This window comes from Stenella coeruleoalba (genome assembly GCF_951394435.1).
Source record: "Stenella coeruleoalba genome assembly, chromosome: 10".
Classification (NCBI taxonomy): domain Eukaryota; kingdom Metazoa; phylum Chordata; class Mammalia; order Artiodactyla; family Delphinidae; genus Stenella; species Stenella coeruleoalba.
This window is the reverse complement of record NC_137156.1, coordinates 59,228,043-59,253,613: the sequence shown is the minus strand read 5'-3', so window position 1 is coordinate 59,253,613 and position 25,571 is coordinate 59,228,043. Positions and strand designations below refer to the sequence as shown.

The 25,571-nt window shown below is 50.4% G+C and overlaps 3 protein-coding genes across 11 annotated transcripts in view; 2 read left to right on the top strand and 1 right to left on the bottom strand.

The window, feature by feature from the left end:
• ACKR2 (atypical chemokine receptor 2) overlaps positions 1–4,156 on the top strand; it is a 51,688-nt gene extending 47,532 nt beyond the window's left edge. For all 4 annotated transcript variants that reach the window (XM_079933924.1, XM_079933927.1, XM_079933926.1 and 1 more), the window contains one exon: positions 1,769–4,156. In XM_079933924.1, coding sequence (XP_079790050.1) covers positions 1,769–2,958 — 1,190 coding nt within the window. In that variant the 3' untranslated portion in view covers positions 2,959–4,156. The remainder of the gene's footprint in view (positions 1–1,768) is intronic.
• Positions 4,157–8,949: 4,793 nt separating this feature from the next.
• Positions 8,950–10,455, bottom strand: CYP8B1 (cytochrome P450 family 8 subfamily B member 1; the record flags this gene model as incomplete). The annotated part of the gene is made up of 1 exon (XM_079934871.1): positions 8,950–10,455. The coding sequence occupies one exon, from the start codon at positions 10,453–10,455 to the stop codon at positions 8,950–8,952; it is 1,506 nt and encodes a 501-aa protein (XP_079790997.1).
• Positions 10,456–13,526: 3,071 nt separating this feature from the next.
• LOC307192163 (zinc finger protein 621-like) lies at positions 13,527–25,157 on the top strand. 6 transcript variants are annotated; one of them, XR_013829993.1, is made up of 7 exons: positions 13,527–13,749; positions 15,445–15,899; positions 17,363–17,489; positions 18,144–18,252; positions 20,698–20,799; positions 21,020–21,079; positions 21,835–25,157. XR_013829993.1 is itself a non-coding variant. In XM_079932802.1 (6 exons), the coding sequence occupies exons 2-5, from the start codon at positions 15,562–15,564 to the stop codon at positions 20,735–20,737; spliced, it is 345 nt and encodes a 114-aa protein (XP_079788928.1). In that variant the 5' UTR covers positions 13,527–13,749; positions 15,445–15,561; the 3' UTR covers positions 20,738–20,799; positions 21,020–25,157. The 6 variants fall into 6 exon arrangements, 2 of the variants coding, with proteins under 2 accessions (XP_079788928.1, XP_079788927.1); XR_013829992.1 differs by lacking the exon at positions 21,020–21,079; XR_013829994.1 differs by having other exon boundaries at positions 21,020–25,157.
• Positions 25,158–25,571: the final 414 nt, after the last annotated feature.

Here is a 25,571-nt window from a genome sequence, read left to right as displayed (position 1 = left end):
CTTATTCTGGTGGCTGTGCATGATTGCCTGCTTGAGCCACAAATTCCTTTTTTTACCTCTTTCCTCTCTCCTCCCCAAACCCTCTTCCCCATTGGTGAACAATCTAGTGGGCTGAACATGAAGTCTCTCTCCTTTTAGAACGCAGAACAGGATTGAGCATAATCCCTGGTTCATGACACGTTTCTCACTGGTTCATGTGAGGCTCTCTTTTTAAAATTATGTTTAATAATACAATTAAAACCTGGGAAACTGCTGCCCAGAGAGAACTTGACCATGGACAGTGACCTGCCCCATCCCATGTCTCTGGCTTCTCCTGCCCAGGCAGCCACCATCTTCAGTCTTGTGCCTATCTTTCCCCTGTCTTTTATCTCTTTGAGCTCCTTCACAGCATATATTCATATACTTCCTGAGGTGGTGGTTGTTTTATATATATATATGTATATGTTTCATTTGTCTTAATTTTATTAAAAAGAGTATCATGTAAATATTTTTATCATGTATGTATTTTTATGGAACCTGGAGATAGCAGTAAAGAGGTAGAGACACACAGGGTGATGATGAGGGTTGGGGGGAAGGGGTCTGTGATGTCTCCCACGTTTCAGTCTTAGGTGACCGAATAGCTGGTGGAGCTCTTCAGTTAGATAGACAAGGGAGAGGAGAAGAGGCTGGTTTGGAAGATGATGAACTCAGCTCTGGGCAAAGCAATAATTTAAGCAAATGTTTATTGAGTGCCTCCTATGTTCTGGGCATTCTTCATAGAGCTCGAAATGCTCTGCCTGAATTATAACATTTAAGCCTCACAAGAACCCCACGGAAAGGCACTATAATTAATATCATGTTAAAGATGGGGAAACTGAGGGATTAGTAGGTTTAGTTCTGAGTCTGTCGACATGCTGGTTCACACCTTTCTGCTGCAAACCTAGAAATAGTGGATAAGATATTTTTAAAATATTAAATATTTATAAATGAAGATATTGACATTAAATATGTATAAATAAAATATTTTTAAAGTAACCAAAGGAAGGGAAATCCTCAAGTGAGAGAAGTAAAGAGAGTTCAAAGCCAGAGTGGGCACACTAGGTATTTATAGAAAAAGCAAGCCCCACTGAAGAGAAGCTCTCATTAAAAAGAAAAAATTATAAGCCACACAAAGAAGAATAATTTCAAGCCACACGTGAGGAAGAGTATGTACACAATAAATAAGTGAATTGGTCTCCCTAAATAATAAAGAAAAACATGAAAGACATTATCAGTCTTTATAAATGATGAGGGGGAACATAAAGAAGAGAAACCATCATGAAAGAAGTGAGTACTGGGCTTCCCTGGTGGTGCAGTGGTTGAGAGTCCGCCTGCCGATGCAGGGGACACGGGTTCGTGCCCCGGTCCGGGAGGATCCCACATGCCGCGGAGCGGCTGGGCCCGTGAGCCATGGCCGCTGAGCCAGCGCGTCCGGAGCCTGTGCTCCGCAACGGGAGAGGCCGCAACAGTGAGAGGCCCACGTACCAAAAAATAAAAATAAAAAAAAAGAAGAGAGTACTGTGAGAACATCTGAGGTTAAGTCAGCTACCCAAGGTGACATAACTATTAAGTGGTAGTTAATAGTTATGTTAATAGTTGGGCTCCTCATCCTTGTTCCCGTACTTGCTAGCCTATGGGTTACTGGCGTGAATGCGAAGAGTCTATTGGACACCCCAGAGCACTGGCTAAAGTGGGTTTGGAGAGAGGGTGGATTTGTCTCCTGTTGCTCACACTGCTCTCTGGCCCACAGAGCTCCAGCACTGGATGTGTCCTCCCGCCATGGCCGCCACCGCCTCTCCTCCGCCACCCAGCACCAAGGTGGCCAGTTCTGAGAACAGCAGCTCCTTCTATGACTATGAGTACTTCCTGGGCGACGTGGTCTTCATGCTCTGCAGGAAGGATGAGGTGCTGTCGTTTGGCAGAGTCTTTCTGCCACTCTTCTATGGCCTGATCTTTGTGCTGGGCCTGAGCGGGAACCTCCTTCTCCTAGTGGTCTTGCTCCGGTATGTGCCTCGAAGGCGGATGACCGAGATCTATCTGCTGAACCTGGCCATCTCCAACCTCCTGTTTCTGGTGACGCTGCCCTTTTGGGGCATCTCTGTGGCCTGGCATTGGGTCTTTGGGAGTTTCTTATGCAAGGTGGTGAGCACCCTCTACACCATTAACTTCTACAGCGGCATCTTCTTCATTAGCTGCATGAGCCTCGACAAGTACCTGGAGATTGTTCACGCTCAGCCCCACCACCGGCTGAGGACCCGGGCCAAGAGCCTGCTCCTCGCAGCTGCCGTGTGGGCTGTGGCCCTGGCTGTCTCCATCCCCGACATGGTCTTTGTGAGGACGCAGGAAAACGCCCCAGGCGTGTGGGACTGCTTTGCGGATTTTGGGGGGCACGGGACCATCTGGAAGCTCTTCCTCCGCTTCCAGCAGAACCTCCTGGGGTTTCTCCTCCCCCTGCTTGCCATGATCTTCTTCTATTCCCGCATTGGCTCCGTCTTGGCCAGGCTGAGGCCCCCAGGCCAGAGCCGGGCTCTGAGGATGGCCATAGGCCTGGTGGTGGCCTTCTTTGTGCTGTGGTTCCCGTACAACGTCACCTTGTTTCTGCACTCGCTGCTGGACCTGCAAGTCTTTGGGGACTGCAAGGTCAGCCAGCACCTGGACTATGCGCTTCAGGTGACAGAGAGCATCGCCTTCCTCCACTGCTGCTTCACCCCCGTCCTCTATGCGTTTTCCAGCCGCCGCTTCCGCCAGTACCTCAAGGCTTTCCTGGCCACTGTGCTCAGACGACACCAGGCTCCTTACCTTGCCCAGACCCCACCGTCCAGCTATTCTGAGAGTAGTAGGCTCAGTGGCCAAGAAGATATAACTGGCATGAATGACCTCGGGGAGAGGCAGGCTGAGGACTCCCCCAACAAGGGGGACACAAGGAAAAATTCAGCCTGAGTGGCCACACCACAGTCCATGAGAGCAGATGGGACCCAGCTCAGCTGTGCGTCCACCAAAGTCCTCCCTTCAGAGGTCTCAGTGACCATGTTGCTAAACCAGTCAGTTCTTGGTCCTCAGCCATCAGCAGCGTTCACTGTCTCCTGTCTTCTCCCTCCTCTTTCTCCACTGCCTTCCAGGACTCCATACTCGCTGACCTGAATGGCTGCCATAGTTTTCCAGCTGACCTCTGTGCTTCCTATCCTCGTGCTCTCATCCAATCTACACCCAGCAACCAGAGTAACCACAACACCCTCAGCCATCTCTCCCATCCCCCTCAGAGTAGCCCGAGGCCTGCCACCCACCAGACTTCCGCCTTCCCTGTGGCTCAGCTGGGGGAATATTACTGCAAGACTGTTTGCTATCACAGCCTTGAAGGTGGATCCAGGGTCTGGCAGTCAGGAGGGGCTGGAGGTGCTCCACACATGGGAGTCTGCGGGTGGGAGGCAGAGTGAACACGTGTTCCTGGTGGTCCAGGAGCATCTGCCTCCCTCTGCCTCCCTCTGCCTCCCACGCCCCCTCTCAGGAGGCTTCAGGGCTCCCTAGACCCTGCACTATCAAGTCCAGAACGTTTGTCCAATTTAAGCCTGGAGCTTTCACAATTAGAATCCCATACACCGTTTCACGCTTGTACTCCTTCACCTCCCTTTTCATTTCCTGGTTGCCACGCCCATTGTTCTTTCCTGCAGGTTCCAGTCTTTGCTTTTGCGCTTTCTGGCTCCCTTATGGAACAGGGATCATTTTCCAGCCAGGTATCCCCTCACCCTTGTCGTGTAACTGAATCCTACTTGCTCTGGGAAACCACTCCGGGGTCACTCTGCCCTGTGCTTAGGGTGGAGGTTGGGTAGAGCATGGGTCTTTGATCAGTGATGACCTTATGTTTCCCTGGCACAGTGATTCATTTATGGCTGGACACATGACCCAGGCAGAGCTTGTGAAATGTTACGTGACTAGAGCATGCTAGAACAGAGGCATGAAACTGAAGCCAAGGGGATGTGAGGTCTGGAGCTGCTCCTTCATTGGCTCGAACTTCAGAAGGTGAGGTGACAGCAGTGAGTGAGCAGATGCTGGGGCCAGCGCTCGAGCCCTAGAATCAAGGCACGGCTGAAGCTCATCCCAAGCCTGGACTTGACAGTGACACGAACCAATAAATTCTTTTCCAGTTTGGGGTGGTGGTGTTTTGTTACTTGCGATCTAAGCATTCCTGACGGATATGCCCTGACTGGGTGCTTCATGTCTCCCACGGTCAGCATCCTTCCTGCCCGCTGACACGTCCACTGAGAAGCCTTTCACCAGGGAGCCCCTGGCCTACAGTGCCATCTCTCTTTCCTGAGCTTCTGAAGCATCACTGCTTTCTCCTACCTCCCAGAGCCACGTGGCACAACCTGCCATGTCCTGCCGTGTCTGTCCTGCAAAACCCAGCACAGAGCCTGGCAGACAGTAGTACTCAGAGGGAAACCTTTAGATGGATAGATGGAGACCAGGAGGACGTACGGCTGGGTGAACGTAAGCTCCGGGGAACAGGGACTCTGCCTGGTGTAAAATCTGCATCCCCCGTGTTTCAGTCAGTGCTGGGAATGTAGCAGGTGCTCACTACCTTTTTTTTTTTTTTTTTTTTGAATGAATAGCTGGATGGATAGAGAATTGAGCAGGTGGTCAGTATCCTGCCCACTCTTTCTTCTCTTCCCCTGAGCTTGGATGGTCTGGTCACAGCACATGTGTCATGAGCAGGGCTGTCCCTGGATGTTGCCTGAGTTGACCGGGCTGATTTTTCCCACTGTGTCTCAGCTCTGGTGCCTCTGGTTCTCTCTCCCCAACGCCCCAGATTCCCCACTGTCAGGAAGGACTGTGAGCCCACTCAGTCCCCTGGGAAATGAAGATCCTCTGGATATGAAGGTGGTGGTTTGTTTGAGGATGTGGTGGTGATGTTCTATTTTAGAGCTCTTGAAATCTTGCCCGACAGGGGACCTCAGTCCTGCCCACATGGCAGCCTGACTGGTGAGATACAGCCTGAGCCGTACTGGTAGGATCTAGGTTCCCAGAGTCTCTGACTGGGGTGCCCGTGACACACAGATGGGATGGGACAAGGTATGCCAGGCAAGGGACACCCAGCAGGGCTTGTCACCAGCATTGGTGGATTTGCGTGTGTGCACGTGGGTGGTCTGTGTGCGTGTGTCTGTGTTGCTGTTGGGGCCGTGTGGAGCACATATGGCTGTGTATATGGATCTAGCGTGAATGTGTCGCTGTGTCCACGTGCGTCTGAGTATGGGCCCGTGGGTTTTCCGTGTGTTCCTATGTGCCTTTCTCCGGCTGCGTAAGTGTGGGTGTGTGCTCTCTGTAAATAACAGGTGTATAAGATGTAGTGCCCTGAAGCCTGTGCCTAAAGGGGAGGAGAAGGCCTGGCTATAGGTGGCCCATTGGTCCCTCCCACTGTCCAGTTGCCATACACCGCAGCTGACCACGGTGAGGGCTCTGAGTGCAGTTTGCGAGAAGGCTCGCTGGCACTGGTCAGGGAGTGAATTGGAGGTTGGCTCTCATACACAGGTCAGGATGGAGAGGGCCGGGACAGTGCCCTCTCCATCCTGACCTGCCTTCCCAGCCTGGACCTTGGTTCCTCTTGCCACTCTCTGTCCACCCCGAGGCTTGGCTTCCCGTCTGCACTGCCCAACATACCTGTATTTCCTACCTGAGGTCTGAGGAAAGCCCCCAGGATTCTCTTGGCTCTCAGACTCTGAGGCAAGGGAGACTCTCCCGCCTGGCTGAGCCAGGGAGAAGGGTGGGCATGGCTCTGCTTGGGAACAGGACTGCCCACCCTCCACCTTGTGAAGTGTGGTGTGAGCGTTCACAGCAGTTACTGCCTATAGAAAAATATCCCTTTATTTTCCTAGGGGCCTGCAATTCCACCACCGGCATGTCATTCCTGATCTTGCTTTGTTATAAGCTATCCTCAGAGAGGATACACAGAGGGAGAGAAAATTTGGTGCAGAAATGAGGGCTTCGCAGACAGAACTGCTGGGTGAGGACAGGCAGCGACTAGATGCGTCCTTGTGGGTCTCAGTCTTTTCACTGCCCCCTCTGCCGGGGCAGGAAGGGTGCCCTTGTGGAGCGTGTGTCCAGCAGTCCCCAGGCCAGGGGGAATACAACTACAGGTGCCACGGGCCCCTCCCCTGCCAGCAGGTGGGCATGGGCCTCCACGTGCACAGGCTAATCCTGGCTGCTCGCCACTTCCTGGGCATCCCTGACTGTGTTGTTGGTGGGCATCCCTGACTGTGGGATGGTACACTCGTCTTCACCTCACACCTGACCCCCCCTGAGGCTTCCCTCGGTCCCAGGCAGACCCTCAAACCGATCACAGGATCCATGAAGTTCCTGGGACATCTGCACGTGGTCACTCTCAGCTGAGGCCTCTTTGTCCTGACTTAGTGGGCTTGGGCCCACAGCCCCGTCCCAACCTGTCCACAGGCCTGGCTCCTGGTCCACAGTCCTCTGGGTGTGTGGAAAATGAAGGGATGCAGCACCCAGGTCCGGGCAGGGCCAAGGAGGTGTAGGGAAGCCCTGTGTCTTTATCCCTGTTCCCTCACCTGCTCTGGCATAGGGCCTGGCTGCGTGGAGGAGGTTGCTGGTAAGCTACCCAGAGACACCTCCTGGCCTCCAAGGCCCCTTCTCCCTCTCCTGTGTGCCCCATGGGGCTCTTCTCCTTGCGCCCCTGGCCCTTGTGGAAGGGGGTCAGATGCCTGGCTTCTCCTAGCCAGTCAGAGCTCTATCAGGCTCCAGGCAGATGTCACCATTTGGGGGCAGCTAGACCCAGAAGAAGGCAGGCCCCAGCCCAGAGTCACCCAGCTAGTGAGGACAGACTCCTGTCCCCGGCCCGGCCCCTGCCCACTCTTAACAGCCTGTTATCCTGGCCAAACTCGGGGCAAAACAGGCAACCTTAAGACAAAGGAAGAGGCCAGTCAGAGGTGTAGGGTTGGGGTAGCAGAGAGAAGCCCCCTGGGTGGTCCCTGCAGGGGGTCCATGCTGCCTGGGCCTCCCTTCTCCAGGACCCTCTATCAGCTCCCACAGTCACCGCCCTTCCTGTCCCAGCCCCAGCCAGGGCCCTGCCGTCAGCCCGCTGCAGCTCTGGCGGTAGCACCCTCTCACTCTCTCCCAGCCCTGGTAAGCACGCCTGGCAACAGGGATTGTCTCCATTTCACAGGCCGAAAAGCTGAGTGAAGGTGGCAGGGGAAGGAAATTATTGGAGGACATGAAGTAAATTAGCCGAGTCTGGAAGTCATGCTTCTGTAATTTAATCTACATTTAGGGAATTGGGGTCAGAGATGAAGGAAGAAGATACCAAGCCCTATGGGTTCCAGTCTGGAGTAGGGGGCAGGAGGCAGAAACCAGGACACGGAAAGCAATGACATAACAGATGTGCTGTGATACACTCGGTGGCAGGGGAGATCCAGGGGGTGGAGACCATTTCTGGTCAGAGGATGGGATGGGCGAGGTTCAAGAAGGCTTCCGGGAGTAGCTCGCACCAGGGTTAACAGTGAAAGCGAGCCCTGTACTTTACGGACAGTTCCATTGGAGAAAGTTGCCAGAGTTGAATTGCACTGGATTGAAAATTTGGGGACCAACTGTGGCAAAACTTAAATGTCAGGTGTGTGGAGGTGATGGGGAGCCAGAAAAGTAAAAGGGGGACACCCAGAGGTGCTTTTGGAAAAAAAAAGTCTCTGGCAGCAGGGTAAATGGAGGGCCCACAGGCCCCACATGGAGAGAAATGTCGAGTTCTGAGCTCTGAGAAGGGCAGCGGGGGATGCGGGGGGAAGCGGGGGGACAAGGTTCAGTGGCACCACAGGGGTCAGGCTGACAGAACTCTCTCCCTATGGGGGAGAGAAAGGGAGGAGCCAGTGTGTCTCCTCTGTATCTGCCTCGGGGGAAGGGGTGGATGGTGGTGTCCCGCGCAAAGAGAGGCAGGGAAATCGGGAGAAGCAGGTGGTTCAGGGCAGAGGCTGGGGGGACAGATGCTGAGTTCTGCGTGGGCCGAACTGAGTCAGAGGTGCTGTGAGACCCCTGTGGGGAGATTGGGCGTCTGGAGGTAGCAGAGAGCTCTGAGCCCAGCGATGGTTGTGGAAACCAAGTGAGGGGTTGAGATCACCCCAAGGTAGGGGTGCAGAGGGGAGAGGGGGGCACGGAGGAGGGACCCTGAACAACTCCTATGTGAAAGGCAGCCCTTCTCTAGAGCTGCTCTATCCAATACAGAAGCCACTAGCCCCACGTAGCTATTGAGCACTTAGGATGGGGCTAGTCTGAACTGAGATGTGCTCAGTATCAAGGGTTAAAAAGTACATACCAGATTTTGAAGGGAAAAAGAGATGTAAAAATATTTCATTAATACCTTTATATTGACTCCCTGTTGAAATGCTAATATTTTAGATATATCAGGTCGAGTAAAATATAGTATAAAAATGAATTTCACCTCTTTCTTTTTACTTTAAAAAAAAAGTGTCAACTAGGAAATTAAGAATTATGCGCGTGGCTTGCCTCATACTGCTATAGGATGACACTGTTCTAAACCCTGAATTCCACAGGATGTGGAATAAGTGTTGAGGAAAAACAACAAAAGCAGAGTGGGAGGGTGGAGACTAACGTTTGCAAGATGCTGCATTGCCCACCGTAACCAGTGTCTATACTGCAGGACTTGTCAAGGCATGTATTAGCCCCCAAACTGAGTTGCCCACAGATATTTCCCCTTCCCTGGACTTCCTGTGAGAGGCAGTTTCTGCAGAATCCACTGTGAGAGACAGTGTTTTAAAGAGAGAAGAAGAAGCCTGTGAGGCGCCTAGAAGGAGGCCAAAGAGCAGAGAGGGCAAGCAGGTCAGAGGAAGGGCTGGTCTGGGGCTTCAGAGGGCTGAGCGGAGCTGGAGACCCCAAGGGAAGCCCCTAGCCAGGCTTGCGGCCACCTGGGCAGAGCTAACTCCACAGGCGCAGGCGGTAGCGGAATCGCACCTCGTGGCTGGGCTGTGTGGTGCCAAAGCCCCAGCGCTGGGGGTCCACGGGTGGCACAGGTGTGTCAGGGTCCACCAGCTCCAGGTCAAAGTGTGTGACCACGAGCAGGACAAAGAGCTTCATCTCGCTGAGGGCCAAGAACCTCCCAGGGCAGATGGAGACACCCGAGCCCCATGGCATGGTGTAGTGGTGGATCTTCTTGCCTGCCTTGTAGAAGTCTACTTTTCGGCTGCCGCTGGGGGTGAGGAAGCGATCGTACTTGAAGGTGGTGGGCTCCGAGTGGATGTCGGGGTCCATGTGCACTGAGAGATAAGGGAAGAGGGCCAGGATGTCTCCACTGCGGAGCAGGTACTCCTGCCCATTGGCCATCTTCAGGCTGTGGTCACTGTGCACCACCCTGAGGAGGGTCGGCGCGGCCCTCAGCCGCAGTGTCTCCTCCATCACGCTGTCCAGCACCGGCATGCGGTGCAGGGCACCGACATTAAAGTTGAAGGACTGCTTGGCCTCCAGCCTGGCCTCTCCCAGGACCTGGGTGGCCTCCTCCCTCACAGCCCGCATGGCTTCTGGATGCTTCAGGAGGAACAGGAGGACCCAGAAAGAGGTAGGCCCTGTGTTACCCTGGGAGGCCCAGAGCATCATGAAGTTGAACTTGTCCTGCATGGCTGGGGCGACTCCCTGCTCCCTCAGAAACTGAAGCATATAGGTGATCCAGTTGCTTATGCCGTACTTCTCCATGTTGTGTTCCACAGAGAGCGTCTTATGGAAGAGACGCTGGAGCCGGCCCACTTCCAGCCACTCCCGGGGTCCCAGTAGGGAGTAGACAAACCTGGGGAACAGGCGGTCGAACTTGCGGAACTGCACGAATAATTCCTCTGCCTGTAGCAGGTCCTGTTCCTTGTCCTTTGTGTAGCCAAACAAGCCCAGGTAGCCGGCCTTGAACAAGATGTTGTAGCAGAAGTGAAAGAGGCCATCCTCACGCCAGCTACTGGCATCCAGACTGGGGCCCGTGGGCCCCAGCATAACCAAGGACAGGCTGTCCAGCATGGCTTTGTTGAGCTCCTCCAAGCCATTCCCCATGAGGTGCTTGGTGCTGGCTGAGTGTATCATCTGGTAGTCTCCCTGCAAGGAGCGGTATCCAAATACCTTTAGCACCAGGCTTTCCGCATACTCCACAAAGTCTAGTCTTCTCTGCGTATCCTTGAGGATGGGGCCAAAGGAGAGAGGGTCCATGACAAAGGTGAAGTACTGGCCCCCTAGCTGCACCGTGAATATGTCCCCGTGTTTAGCCCGCATGTGCTTCAGAAATTCAAACATATTCTTCCGGAAAGCTAAAGCATGGCCCAGCCAGGGCACGGAGCCCTTATCCAGAGGGGGCTCCTTGGGTCTCTGTTGCCGGAGCAGCTCCTGCAGGCACAGGTACCCCACAGTGGCCACAATCAGAGCTCCCAGCACCAGACCCCAGAGCACCATGGCTGTGCTCTTCCAGGTTGAGCTCTGGACACGTTGTTCTCTGGGTGCCAGAGAGTTTGGGAGGTCTTGACAAGTTGAGGGTAGAAAAATCTGTCCACTTGGACCTTGCCTGGTGACTGCAAGTTACAGTAAATAACCCTGGCGAGACAGTACCTGGGAGCAAAACGTTCCCCTGGATTTTGTTAGGACCTTGTCATGTGGGAGGAGGAGGCGGGACTAGGAAAAAGCCCAGAAGGAAACCTCTAGCTATGGTCACAGCCCCCTCACCAGCTTCAGGCTTTGTTCTGACCTTTTCAGACCCAGCTCCAGCAGCTTCTCTGCCAAGCCTTCCTTGACTCCATCCTCACCCCCGTGACTTACTGATTATTCACTCCTTTATTTACTCATGAATTCATGTATTCATTAATTTGCTAGTTCATTCAGCAGAAATGCACCGAGCACTTACTAAGTTTCACATCCACCCCTTCCTTATCTTTAAAAGACCCACAGAACCTCCCAGACAGAGGACCCTTCAAGCACAGGCTCAGACTTCAGTCTCCAAGCCTCTCGCCAACTGGCTTGCATACTTCTCTAGCAAGAAATACAGAGTGGGGGGCTTCCCTGCTGGCACAGTGGTTGGGAGTCCGCCTGCCGATGCAGGGGATATGGGTTCGTGCCCCGGTCCAGGAGGATCCCACATGCCGCGGAGCGGCTGGGTCCGTGAGCCGTGGCCGCTGAGCCTGCGCGCCCGGAGCCTGTGCTCCGCGACGGGAGAGGCCACAATGGTGAGAGGCCCGCGTACCGCAAAAAAAAAAAAAAAAAAAAAAAAGAAAAAAGAAATACAGACTGGGAATCTTGGAATTATGAAATGTCAGAGATGATAGGGACTTCAAACAAACTGTTTTATTTTACAATAAGGATCTAGGTTCAGAGTGTAGTGGGGACTTTTTCTGATACCTGCTCTAGCTTGGGTGAGGTGAGTTGACAGTTTACTGGGGACCTTCTGTGAGATGTCAGGCCAGGTCCCTGCCAGTAGGCCCAAGAAGGGGAAAGCTGTACCGTTGACTCTAAGGGTTTAGTCAAGCAACCTAGCTCATTGTTGCAATAGGTGATGAGGTTCAGACTCGATTCAACCAGTTCTGATAACCCCCAAGTTACTCTTTAACTTCCTAAATGACCTGCAAACAGGGACTTTGTCTCCTCAGATGACCATAAGATTCCTACATCCCCTCTTGAGGGAGCTCCCTTTGCCTTGTGCAGCTCCTCCCAGCAGGGAGCTGGAAACATCCACACTCTGCCTCCACGAAGTCCTCTCTGATTGCTCATGGCAACCACAGCAAGTACTCAGCTCCACCAACTCTCCTTAGCCTTAGAATATGTTCAGAAAGGGAATTCCCAGGACTTCCCTGGTGGTGCAGTGCTTAAGAATCCACCTGCCAATGCAGGGCACACGGGTTCTATCCCTGGTCTGGGAAGATTCCCACATGCCGTGGAGCAACTAAGCCCGTGCGCCACAACTACTGAGCCTGCGCTCTAGAGCCTGCGAGCCACAACTACTGAAGCCCGCGCGCCTAGACTACAGCCTGTGCTTCACAACAAGAGAAGCCACCGCAATGAGAAGCCCGTGCACCGCAACAAAGAGTAGCCCCAACTAGAGAAAGCCCGCGCGCAGCAACGAAGACCCAACGGAGCCAAAAATATAAATAAATAAATAAAATTTTAAAAAAATAAAAAAAGGGAATTCTCTGGTGATACAGTTGTTAGGACTTGGTGCTTTCACTGCGGTGTCCCAGGTTCAATCCCTGGTCAGGGAACTAAGATTCTGCAAGATGTGTGGCGGAAAAAAAAAAAAAAAATATATATATATATATATATATATATATATATATATAAAATCAGAAACTGTGGGTCAAATCCAAAAAGCTGAACTTTGTCCCTCAGTTTTTAATGGATGGCAGCACCATCTTACATTCATTCTCACCTTCATTTATTCATTCACTCACACCCACTCATCCATTCATTTCCCCCTTTCTTGGAACAGCACCTTCTATCCATTCAACAGATGTTTACTGTGCACTCAATTGCCAGAAATTTTGCTACAACCCTAAATGAGATAGACCTTGTCCCTGCCTTGTTGGAGTTTATGGCCTTGACCAAAGAAGCATATCATCACAATTGTGTTAAGTGCTGCAAAGAAGGGCAGAGTGGAAGGCTTCCCTGGTGGCGCAGTGGTTAAGAATCCGCCTGCCAATGCAGGGCACACAGGTTCCAGCCCTGGCCCGGGAAGACCCCACATGCCGCGGAGCAACAAAGCCCGTGTGCGACAACTACGGAGCCTGCACTCCAGAGCCCGCGAGCCACAACTACTGAGCCCACGTGCCCCAACGACTGAAGCCTGCACGCCTAGAGCCCGTGCTCCGCAACAAGAGAAGCCACTGCAATGAGAAGCCCGCGCACTGCAATGAAGAGTAGCACCCGCTCGCTCGTCGCAACTAGAATAAGCCTGCACACAGCAACAAGACCCAACGCAGCCAAAACTAAATTAATTAATTAAATAAATTTTAAAAAAGTGGGGGGGGGGCAGAGCGGGAAGGAGGGTGGGGAGTCAGGGAGGCCACACTGATCAGGTGGTAATTAAGTGGAGACCTGGAGGACAAGGCCAGGTCAATGTGTGCTGTGTGTAAGGGTGTAGGGGACATGCTTCTAAGGCTTGTGGCAGGGTCGTCCCAAGGGAGCCTATGTGGCCGGAGTGCTCAGAGGAGGGGGAAGAGTCTCCAGCTCAGTGCGGTTTCCGTCTTTGACCCATCACGCGGCACTGAGCCCTTCCCATGACAGCAGGTCCAGCCACCCGTTCGTCTGGGTCCGGGCCACTGAAGGGTGGCCAGATATACCAGCAGGTGGAGGCTGGCCTGCCCCTGGGAAATCGGCCCACGAGGCTGCCCTCCCAGTCCTCCGGAATGGCCGGGGCCCAGCAGGGCAGAGTGAGGACCACAGGCCTGCGTCAAGTCTCAGCCTTCCCCACTCCAGCCGCACCTCCGGGTGAGGGTGGGGGTGGAGTCACCATGGTGGGATGGTGGGCGGGGCAGTCGAGGAGGATCAACAATCAGCATAGGCGACCTCCGGGCCTGCTAGAGAGGCCTTGGGGCCTGAGGGCCGGAAAGGCGGTGACGTACTTCCGCTCCCCGCCGCCTCCGTAAAGGCGTCTTTAGGTAGGCGCCGCAGGCAGTTCTCAGTCCTGAGGCGCCCTCTCTCCGTAAGTCGGCGGAGCTTTGCGCAGACGGTTGTGTGTCTCTCATTTCGTCTGCGGAGCAATCAGTAAGGGAGTGGGGCTGAGGGGGGGAAGACGTGTCGGAGAGGGCTGACTCCTTCCCGCCCACTGTGATCGGGAGAAGGAAGGCTTTATTATTACTTGCAGCAAGTAAGGAGAACACCAGAGCTCTTACCCAAAGCAGTGTCACCCTGAACAGCAAAGTTGGGGAAGGTTTAAGCTAATGATACATGCATATCATGCATATTCATGAGGGGGCTTGAGGGGAGCAGAATTTAGCATAGAATCCGGGCAAAGGTTGACAGAGTCCAAGCTTTAGTTGATGGAATTCAGGAGGGTTGACATCTTAATTCCATCCTCCACCTGGGGTGGGGGGGGCTTAGTTCCTGCAGAACTCAAAGATATGTTATTACGTATATCCCTTGAGGAACCAGGAGGCTGCCCCAAGGCTGCCCTATGGTTTCTTGACTGGTCCTCCGGTGTTTCTGCATTCCCTCCTTTAAGATCATTAATTACTGAGACCTGTTCAAGGGCAAGCGTTGCAGCCGGGCTTAGATCACAAAATGGGTTAGGCCAGAATGGGTTCTCAAGAAAGTCATTCTTTGTTCTCTTTCTCAGGGGACCCCCTAACCTATCTGCTTAGACCGCTGCTGTTTCCAATGCGTGCGCGCTGAGAGAAGCCACCACTTAAGGCTCACCTCATTTGCACATTACGTGGTGGGCTGGAGGGTGGGATGAGTTCTTTTTTGTTTTTTTGGCCGCTCTGCACAGTATGTGGGATGTGGGGCCTTAGTTCCCCCACCAGGGATGCGCGGAGTCTTAAGCACTGGACCACCAGAGAAGTCGCTGGGTTGACCCACAGGGCTCAGGTGGGTTTCAGGTGCCGTCAGATCTCATGTCTTTTCATTCCATACATGGCCCAGAACTTTAAGCAACTGTGCACCGGCGAAAGAATTTGTTCCTCTGGGCATGCTCTAGACCGGCTACACTGGCTATCCCTTGAGTCTTGTTTGCCCTTTGTTCCAATTCTGAGTGATATTGACTTCTCCCCCAGTGCTAGCCACTTCCTGCCCACTGCCTAACCCCTAGGAGTCAACAGCAGTACCTTTGAAATGGAGATGCAGGGAAAAAAATTATTTCACTCTACCTTTAGATCAGAAATAGTCTCATTAACTTAGAGCTGGGCTTATTTATGGCTCCTCTTCCTCCCTAGCTTTCAAGTTTTCTTTTTTCCAGGAAGAGAAGGAAACCCATCCACAGCACCTGGGTTCTTGACAGCCTGGCCCCAGGTTAATTACCTTACTCCTAGTCTGCATCTCATGTACCAGGTGACATTGAAGCCAGTGTAGGACTTAAAGGGCAAATTGGATTCTTGTCTCAACTCTGTCACCAACTCACGACATGATATGGGACATTTCATTTCACCTTTCTGGGCCCTGCTGTTCTGCTATATCAAACAGGAGGCTGAACTTGAGGTACTTGCCGGCAGTGAGATGCCATTATAAAGGTATTGGGCTGTTCATTCACTAAGAGGCTAAGAGATATGAGGGCATATGGTGGAAGTGAATGAAGGAATAGGATGGGGATTGGAATAATTGACAGGGGACCCCCTACAAAGGTTCAATGAGGTGGAGAAGAGTGGTCAGTGGGAAGAAAAGGGCCCGGAAAGGATTCCCAGAGGAAGCCTCCTCCCCAGCCTCCCCCCACCCCCACCCCGCTACCGTTCTCCTTGATTTCTGCAGGGCCCGGAGCGCTCTGTGTCTCTAGGAGAGCTGGATCACTCTCCCCTCCCGACTTTGCGTGGCGAGAAGGGAGTACCATGGAGACGCGGAGCCCTCCACCGTCCTAGAGAAGCCGGAATGGCGAGCGTGCTGCAGCCTTCGCCTCTCGCATGCAGAGACCTGGCCCACGCAGAAAGTGGGGAGGTGGGCATGGGGCTGGTAGGGGCTTGGAGCGTGGCTCTTGTTCGGGCGGCTCCCGGGTGGGGGGGGGGCCGCTATGTCAGCCCCGCCCGGGTCTGGAGCGTCCCTCCCTGACCCCGGGTAGTACCCGGTCGGGCTCGGTGAGCGCTGAGCCGGCGCCACGAAGCTGGCTCGGCTCTGCCCGGGGCTCTAGGCCCACATGAGGGGCGGAGAGGAGGCAGTGCGGCTACCGATAAACCGTGGTACAGCCCAGAGTGGAGGGCCCAGAGGAACAGGTAGGGGCAGAGTGGATTCGACATCCCCCAGGCTTGTGGCGGCAGGGGAAGCACACGTGCAGATGCACAGGCATGAGCCAATTCTGAGGCAGAGGTGGCCCAACACAGAGCGCTGTGTGCGGCGACGAATGGCCAGAATTTCCACGACTGGTTTTACAGAGCTGGTTTTGTTTGAGGTGGGTCTTGAGAAGAACATGAGCTTGCAGGAGTAGGAGGAAGGATCTGGATCTTCAGGCCGGGGGTGGGGGGGGGGGGACGGGGGGGTGTAGGTCCAAGGATACAGATCTGGGCAAGGAAAGGGTTTGGGTTCATAACGGAACCGTGACAGTATAGGGCATGAGGGTGGTCTTGCAGGGGATGATCCTTGGGAAGTAAGCTGGGTCCCTGAATGTGACTGGAGTTGTCTGCAGTTCAGAGGAGTTGGACTTTTTTAGGCAGGCAAAAGTGAGCCAGCCAAAGTCTTTGAGCCTTGGAATGCTGGGGAAGTTGCTGTGAGAACATTGCCGGGCAAGGACTGATGGGAATGGACCAGAACTGGCCCCTCCATAGTATTGAGATTGAGACCCTGAATGAGGCAGTGGCTGGGAATTATAAGAAGTCTTCATGGCTCCAAGTTAGCACTGTTTGTGTTTCTCAAGGAAGAGCATGAGAGAGAAAGGCAAGAAAAGAAAAGGTGCAGGAGCTAGGGCTCCGAGAAATACAGAAAAAGGAACACTGAGACTGGGATGTGGGGAAGAGAGTAGGGTAGGTGCGTTAGGGAGTAGTCAGAGTTGGGCTCTGCCCTGTTGAGTACAGCCTCTCGAGCAGCCTGAGTGTTCTGAGGGGCCCTTAGCTGCCTCTTTGGCTGGTGGCAGTGACAGGGAGAGAAGAGCAAGAGTCCTAGACAGGGGCAGCAGGGGTGGCAGGAGTGAGGACAGAAGACAGTGTGCCATAGTAGGTAAGAGCCAGAGAGTCCCACAGGCCTGAGTTCTGTCTCAGCTCTTTAACTCGGGGGATGTTAATCTCTGAGCCTCAGTTTCCCTTCTGTAAAATGGGTCTAATGTCCTTCTCACATTCTGTGAGGCGTGCCCAGAGTAATATATGTAAAGTGCTTGGCACAGGCTCAATAAATGTCAGTTGCTCTTGTTATCAAGGGTTGGTGACCTCTGAAGGAGGATACACTGTGGAGAAAGGTTGGCACTTAGAGCACATATGGGAACGAAAAGGGAAAACTTGCAGAGACTCATGAAAAAGATGAGAGGATGTTTGCTGAAGTAAAAATGAAGAGACATGAGAAGATTGGTAGCTGATCCCTTATATCTTTGTAAGTAGGGGGCAAAAATCTGTTGCGAGTTCCCTTAGACATTCAGAATCCAGAAACTCAGTGGGCATCCCCTCCAGTACCTCTTAGTGCCTGGGTCTACCCAGACTCCAGGCCTGGGTCCTGGGATTGTCCTAGGGCATTTAAACACATGTTGTTTCAGGAGTCAGTGACCTTCGAGGATGTAGCCATCTACTTCTCTGGGAATGAATGGACCGGCCTGACCCCTGCTCAGAGGGCCCTGTACAGGGATGTGATGCCGGAGGATTATGGGGCCGTGGCTTCCTTGGGTAAGGGTCTTTCCCTCTGGACTCTGCCTCTACCCTTTGGAATTTCTTGGCTCCTTCTTCCTCAAAGGCTCAGGAGTCTTTGATAACCTCAGTTGAGTGGCAGCTTCAGGCTCTTGTATTCTTAATGACCCAACCTTAGTGGTTGCTGGGAAGTAGGAAGTCCTGGTATCAATTCAGGCCTCACATAGGACTTCCTTACCCCCGGCTGAGAGCTGGTGTTCTCCTGACTCATGTGCTGTGGATACAGTGGGAGGAGAGAAGATTCCTGGTGCCCCTCTGAGCCCTCAGTTCCCACCACCTCAGTTTGGGAGACCCAGCCCAATACCAACCATCCTCATGCAGACGTCTGAGCTTGAGAGCTCTCGGAGAGGGAGAGCACAAGAAAGCTCAGTTCCTCAAAGAGTGAAGTCATCTGTTTGCTCACTCACGCTGTTATTGAGCGCCCCTTCCTCTCTGTTTCCTGACCTTTGTGAGCCTCCAGGCCCCTCTCCCCTGGGTCTCCTGTCCCTTTCCCCGGACTTCTTTTTCTTGTTCTCCCTAGTAATTTCCCTTCTTTCCCCTCCCACCCCTGAAGACACAGGCCTGGGAGGAGCCCTGGGGTTGCTCTGTGTCACCCTACTCACCCACCTGTCCCATTTCCTTCCTGTCAAGCAGCATTTCCATTTCCCAAGCCGGCTCTGATTTTCCAGCTGGAACGAAGCACTGTGGAGCTTGGCTCCTCAGGGAGCTCTGGATGGAGAGGGCCCGAGGGGCATCTCCTCAGGTGAGTGAGGATACATGTGCCAGTCATCTGACCAGTTCCCTTGTCTTAATCTTTAAATTGTCACGGGTGTGTTCTCTTAACCTAGTGCTGTAGACACCAGTGGGATTCCTTGTTTTCCTCTGTGTTCCCATGGTTTTCCATCTTGAGTCCTTGCTGTATTCATCCGGGCTCTTCTGTCTGCCATCTTCATGCACCTGTTTTTCCTCTTCCCCATCTCCACTGTTATTTTCAGGGCCGTTATGTATCTTTACTCCCTGACTTTTCTGTTTCCTTTCTGATCTGAGGTGGCCTTTCTACTTTCCTGGCCTGCTTATAATCTTCCAGCAGAAGATTCGGACTGCCCTTTGGGGTATCATGGCCATTTTTTTTTTTTTTTTTTTTTGCGGTACACGGGCCTCTCACTGTTGTGGCCTCTCCCGCTGCGGAGCACAGGCTCCGGATGCGCAGGCTCAGCGTCTATGGCTCACGGGCCCAGCCGCTCTGCAGCATGTGGGATCTTCCCAGACTGGGGCACGAACCCGTGTCCCCTGCATCGGCAGGCAGACTCTCAACCACTGCGCCACCAGGGAAGCCCTTATCATGGCCATTTTTATCACTAGAAATCAAGAAGTCTAAATAACCCTGAGCCAAATACTTCCTGTTCCTCAGGGATTTCTGGTGGGAAAGCCCTGGCATTTGTTTAGGCCCAACACAGGGCTTCCCTGCTCCTAATTTCCTACTGAGAACTGTGTCCTCTTATTGCCCCCTGGCCCCATTTCATCTTCTTCCCACAGAGGCTCTTCTGTGGGCACAGGTGACTTGAGCTGTGCCCTCAACTTCCCCATTCACACAGTTCCTTGCTGCGTCTGGAAGTCTTTCCATGTTAGGATACCGTTGATTGCAAGTAACAACCCAATTCAAACTGGCTTAAATAAAAAAGAGGAATTTATTGTTTTGTGTAATTGGCAAGTCCATAGGTAGAATGGGCTGCAGGTACATTTGGATCAGAATTTCAGTCTCTGCTCTTCTCTGTCTCCTCGTATGTTGGTTTTGTCTACAGTCTGGCTCCTCTCGTGGTTGTAAGGTGATCGGTAGTTGTAACCAGGACTGTGCTTCTTCACACCGATGGAGAGGAACAGAGCAGGCCTTCCTTAGGCTTTAACCATTGTGAATCACAGTCCCAAGTATTGCTCTGCTGCACCATCTTAAGTCTTATGCCAGCTCTAAATCGGTCTCTACAGCCAGGGAAAAGCTCTGCACTGATTGACTTGGCCTGGATTGCTGGTCCCTGAAAGGATCTCTCATGTAGTGAGTGGGATGGGATAACCTGTTTGGCTTAGCTCAGTGAGGGCCTGTACCAGGAGCTGGACTTGGGATCACTCCCACCCAAAGGGCCTGGCTACTCCCTAGTGGGGGAGGGGTAGAATGGATGTAGGGAGGCACCTACAGTGTCCTCTACATTCTCTCAGCATCTCAGTACCTACTCTCCCTGCCACTCAAGGGCATTCTCATCTCTGCTTTAGGCAGAAAGCTAACAGCTAAGTTATTCCTTGAGCAAAACCCTAACTCCCTGACTTGCAGCAGCCCTCCTTGGAGCTCATGTCCCTACTCAAAGTCTTAAAGAAGAGAGTACTCACGAGGCATGTAGTCCTTTGCCTCAGCAGCATGAAAGGTCATCATTTTTTTTTTAAGTCCTCTCCATATATATATTTATTTATTTATTTAATTTTTTTATACAGCAGGTTCTTATTAGTTATCCATTTTATACATATTAGTGTATATATGTCAGTCCCAATCTCCCAATTCATCACACTGAAAGGTCATCATTTGGAAATTGCAGAATTGATCTGTTTCTTAGGAGGATTTGGTTGGGAGTTACAAAGAGACCAATCTTAGCTAAGTCTGAAGAATTTATTAGAGTGGACCTTTGTAAATAGAGGTGTTTATTGTTAGAGCAAGAAGTGACTTCTGGGAATGGCTGAATGAGGCTATGAGGCCATTTCTTATGGATGCCATAAGACATGAGAGACCCATTGTTGATCCTTTGTGAAAAGAGAAGGCAGTAGATAAATAGATAGGAAGGAAGGGAAGTAAGAGGTGGTGCTTTCCCAACATAGCCTCAGGGACAGCTCCTTGCAGTTCTTTCCTATCCTGATACTTTGCTATGTGAATTGGCTTTCAGCTCCTAGGGGCAGGTGCAGAAGAGACCTTAGTCTTTCCTGTTTCTTCTTGACATTTTAAAATGAGTGATAACTTTTTGTATATTGGTGAACTGATGGAATCACAACTTCCCTGAACCTCTATTTCCTGTCCTTTATATTCTTATTACTCTCAAGTTTCAGGTCACTGTTTTACCAGTCTTTCTCCCGACCTTCATTCTCCCCTACCACTTCCGTCTCAGCTCCTTTCCTAATGGGCCCCACTCCTCCAGTTGAGTCAGCCTTATTTATATCTTGATCCTGGCAGGATATCCATTTCTAAAGCCTGCTGGGATCTCCCATCTTGAGCAGGTAGAAAAGCCATTGAAACCGAAACTGCAAGGAGAGGGTCCAAGCCTAATTTGTACCGGTAAGTGAGAGGGAAATGAGCACTTTTCTCCCAGTCACACATTTTTCTCCTGTCTTTCCTTTGTAAAGTGTTAAAATTCCATTCCATTTATGTTCTAAATAAAAGACCCTCTAAAAATCCCCAAATCAACTAATTAATCAGAGGAAATGTAAACTCTAAACTTCCAACTTTTATTTGGACAAGTGCAGATAATTAAATTTGGATGGATCTTTCATCTTAGGCTCAAACTGAACAGAGGGCTTACCTATCTGGCTGCAGTGGTCAATCAATATGTTAAAAGGTAAATGCTGTATTTTTCTCATTGTGTTCATTGCTAGGGATCAGAAATCAAGTAATATATGGCTCCTATCCCGGAAAGGCTCACAGTCTGATGAGACATTATACAAAAATGTATAATTATAACAAAATGTGATGCTGTAACAGAGATTTGAATAAGACACTATGGAACAAAGAGACACTTTGGCCAACACTGCCTAAAGTAATTCAGGGAAGCACTTTTCATGGTGGGACCCGGTGTTTGGATTGAATGAGAAGACTTTATTTCCATTCAGTGTTGAAAAGTATAAGAGAGTCTTCTTTGTGCTCCCCACCGTGTGTGATAAGCTCAGGGTCCCCAGGTATACCACAGATATTCTTTATTTCTGAACAGGTCCTCTGTTCTGAATCCTGGCTAGTTCTTCTCATGTTATAAACTGAACTACCTAGAAGGAATTTTGACTTATCTCCCTTAGAATTCAATTCAACTATTTCCCAAGAGCACCCCCCGCCCCTAACTCCCCACCTGCCGGCCCCATGCTTGCTCTGGTGCTGGAAATCAGAGCCCTCAGCCCTCAGGGACTGTCTGCCTAATTTCTGCCTTTTGATTTTTGTTGCTTTCTGTATGTTAGCTCTGTTTCGCCGTTTTCAGCTACGTCAGGGCCACTTAGACACAGGGGTGGCACTTGGAGGAAAATGGACATATTAATCCCACTTGGTGACCTCAGTCACTCTGTCATGGGTAATGATGACATTTGCAGCTCTGGTTTCTTCTTTCAGAGTCTGTGTCCAAGAGTGAGAAAGAAGGTTTTATTCTGAAGGAGGATACTTTTGAGGAGGCACAGGACCACATGGTGCTATCAGGTGGACCCCAGTGCTGTGGTTCCCAGGAATTCTGGTTTGGAAAAACCTGTGAAGAGGAGAAAAGCAGGTTAATGAGATGGCCTGCCTACCCCAATAGGGAAAGTGTGGAGAACACTACATGTGACATTATAGAAGTGATTGTCAAGGATGAGATGACCTCAGTAGGAGAGCATTTGAAAGATGCTGGTGTTTATACCCACCTTGTACCTCAGAAAAGTCTACATGAGCAGGTATTCTATATATGTGAAGAATGTGGCAAGTGTTTTGTTCAAAATGAAGACTTTGATCAACATCAGAGAATTCATATTGGGAAGAAAGTCTGTGGATGTAAGGAATGCGGGAAGACTTTCAGTTTCAGATAACACTGCATTGTACATCAGAGGACTCACACTGGGGTGAAACCCTACGTTTGTCAAGAATGTGCTAAAGCCTTCATTTGGAAGTCAAACCTGATTAGGCACCAGAGAATTCACACTGGAGAGAAACCCTTTGAATGTAAGGAATGTGGGAAGGGCTTTAGTCAGAACGCAAGCCGTACACAACATCAGCGAATCCACACCGGGGAGGAACCATATACATGTAAGGAATGTGGGAAAAGTTTTACTCAGAACCCAGTCCTTCTTCGACATCAGAGAATCCACACCGGGGAGAAAGCTTATGAATGTAAGGACTGTGGGAAAGGCTTCATGTGGAAGTTGGATCTTGCTCAGCACCAATGGGTCCACACTGGAGAGAAGCCTCATGAATGTATTGACTGTGGGAAAAGCTTCATTTGCAAGGCACACCTTACTCGTCATCAGAGAATCCATACTGGGGAAAGACCCTATAAATGTAATGACTGTGGGAAGGCCTTCAGTCAGAATTCTGTTTTGATTATGCACCAGAGGCGCCATGCTAGAGAGAAACCCTATAACTGTCAGACTTCTCACTTTCTTGAACATCAGAGAATGCATAATGGTGATACTTGTTTATAATTCTTATGCTACAGGAACCCCAGCCACAAGATGAGATGACTGCCCACAGTTTGCTGTAACTGTAATAGCCAGTATTGTCTTGCCCCTTCTCCTGAGTGGATACCCTGTCCTCTAGCAAGACTGGTCTCTCTGTTCAGCCATACTCATACTAGGCAACATTTAGTTGAGCACCTACTCTATTTCAGGTACTGTGCTAACCATTTTACATACATTCCTTAACTTTTCTTAATCCTATAAGGTAGGTACTCTTATCCTCATTTTACAAATGAGAAATCTGAGGTTGAAAGAGGTTATAAACTCATTCAAGTTCACTCAGGTAGTAAAGTTTAGAGTTAAGATTGGAACCAGGCCTATCTGACTCCCGAATCTATTGTTCTTTATCTGTGCACATTTCTGCTTCTGCCTGTTTTTATTTGCTCAAATTTCCCTGGGCTAAAAGTCTCCTTTCCTCATCTAAGACTCAGCTCCTTCAGGTGAACAGACCTCTCTTCATTTTCTAATTGTAGTCAGTACCACCCAAGTTGGTATTTAATTATGTGCTATCTTCTATTTTTTCTAATAGTCTCATGCCTGTTAGTCTGGCTAAATGACTCTTTGAGGACCAACACTGCATTTCTTTATGTTTTTCAAATTTTGAAACGTATTTATTTTTGACTAGCTATAACATACTCATGATAAAAAAAAATTGAAATAGTTCAAAAAGGTGTTCAGCGAAAAGTAAATTTCCTTGTCACTCCTGTCTTCCAGTCCTTCTCAGAGTCAATGCGTTGTTTCTGTGTCTTTCTGGGTACATGCCCGCACAAGTATTTATTAATACTACTTTCCATAAGTCTACCCCACTTAAAACCATATTTGATATAGTGATATTGCTATTACTTTGCCAACTCCAGGACCTTCTCTTCCTCAGAAGTTGTTGGCCTCCTTTAGGTCACTAAGGTAACTTAAGGAAAGCAATGGAGACAGTCTGGGTTGTGCAGTCTTGGGAGACCTGATTGCCCTTGTGTTATAAGAGAGTACTCTGGGACTGGGAAAATGTAAACCAACGGAATTTTTTTTCATAAAAATTTGTAGAGCTACAACCCCTCTCATAGCACCACTATCCTAAATTCTCTCCTAGTCTGTCCCCTTCTCATCACCATAATACCTACGTCCCAAAGTAAGCTGTGGGGCTATCACCAAAGGAGGGAGAAGTGGTCACTTCACGCTCCTTTGGGTATCCTCAATCAGCAGTGGCAATATAATCCAGTACCTTGGTGTCAGGGTCACAAATGCCCTGCATAGGTCCATGATCAAACATAAATGCTAGGCACTCATAGATTCTACGCAGCAAGTAAGGGGAAGGTGAAGAATTCCAAAATTAACTTGATTACAGACTTGAAATCAAATCTGTAAAATAAAATATTTTTTAAAAGGGGATACAGGCTGTTAAAATATTAATTATGAAGAAATTCAGGATATTAATGAATGGTATGAACCATCTTGAAGAGTCAGAAAACCAAAGGCCCTATTCATAGAAGAAGAACGCTGGCCAAAACAGATGAAACATCCATTCCAGACTCTCCACCTTTAGAGCCATTTTCCAGACTGCAGTTTGCTCCATTGCTATTTAGGCATCCCACTTTATAAGCTCCCAGCCAGTGAGTATAATGGTTGATAAAGGAGCAAGGAGGAGAAGCCAGAGGCCTGCTTGGACCAAACTTCTGCTTCCTGAAAAGTACAAACATACTGATAACTCTGGAGTTTCTGACTGCTGAAGCCAAAGGCCATGTAGTAAGGAGAACTTGGTCTGGTGTAGTCCAGCTAGAGTACCTCTAATAAGCAGGAAAAATTTTATTTTGTTACTACACAGACCCAGGAAATGGAAATGAGTGATGTGAACACGTGTTTTGAGGAAGTTGTTTATTACGCAAATGTTACCGAGCACCTGCTTGTATGCAAAGCACTGTGCCAGGTGCTGTAAAGGAATGATAAGTCAGACCTGCTCCCTGCCTTCCTGGAACATTAATCTAGTGAAGATTAAAGGGACCAACCAAAAAAAATCAAGTGAACAAGATTATTAAAGATTGCTAAGTGCTCTGAAGGGAATGAACAAGGTACAGAAAGTGGGACCCTCTTTCTGTAGATGCTCACAGGAGGCCTATCCTAAGAGGTAACATTAAAGGTATGACTCAGAGGATGAGAAAGAGCCTCTTGTACCAAGAACAGGAAGAACCGCAGGCAGAGGGAACAGCTGTGCAGACTCCCTGATGTGTGAAGAGTTTGGCACGTTCAAGAAAACAGGTTTTAGCAAGACGAACAGGGCATGTGTGGCACCAGCTGGGATTATACAGATCCATGGGCCAGATCATTCAATTCCACCCTAAGTGAAAAGAAGTCATTGAAGAGTATTCAGTGGAGGAATGACGTGTTTGATTCTGATTATAAGATGATGATGAACACTCTGGCTGCTAATAGAAAATGGGTTGTAAGGGGACAAAAGTGAAAGTAGAGATCATGTTGGAGACTGCTAGCCGTCCAAGTTGGGGATGATGGTGGCCTGGAGAGGGTGGTGGTAATGGAAATGAAGAGAAGGTGGATTTAAGATATATTTTGGAAATAAAATCAGTGAGCTGCTGCCAGTGGATTAGATGCAAGGATAATGGACAGGGAGGAATCAGGGATAGCTTTCTGGCTTCTGAC

Coding starts and splice junctions, on each gene's coding strand:
- LOC307192163 (XM_079932801.1), top strand. CDS start 15,562: ATGGCGAGCGTGCTGCAGCCTTCGCCTCTCGCATGCAGAGACCTGGCC. Junction 15,643..17,362: donor GGGAGGTGGGCATGGGGCTG/GTAGGGGCTTGG, acceptor ATGTTGTTTCAG/GAGTCAGTGACCTTCGAGGA. Junction 18,253..20,697: donor CCCGAGGGGCATCTCCTCAG/GTGAGTGAGGAT, acceptor TGATCCTGGCAG/GATATCCATTTCTAAAGCCT.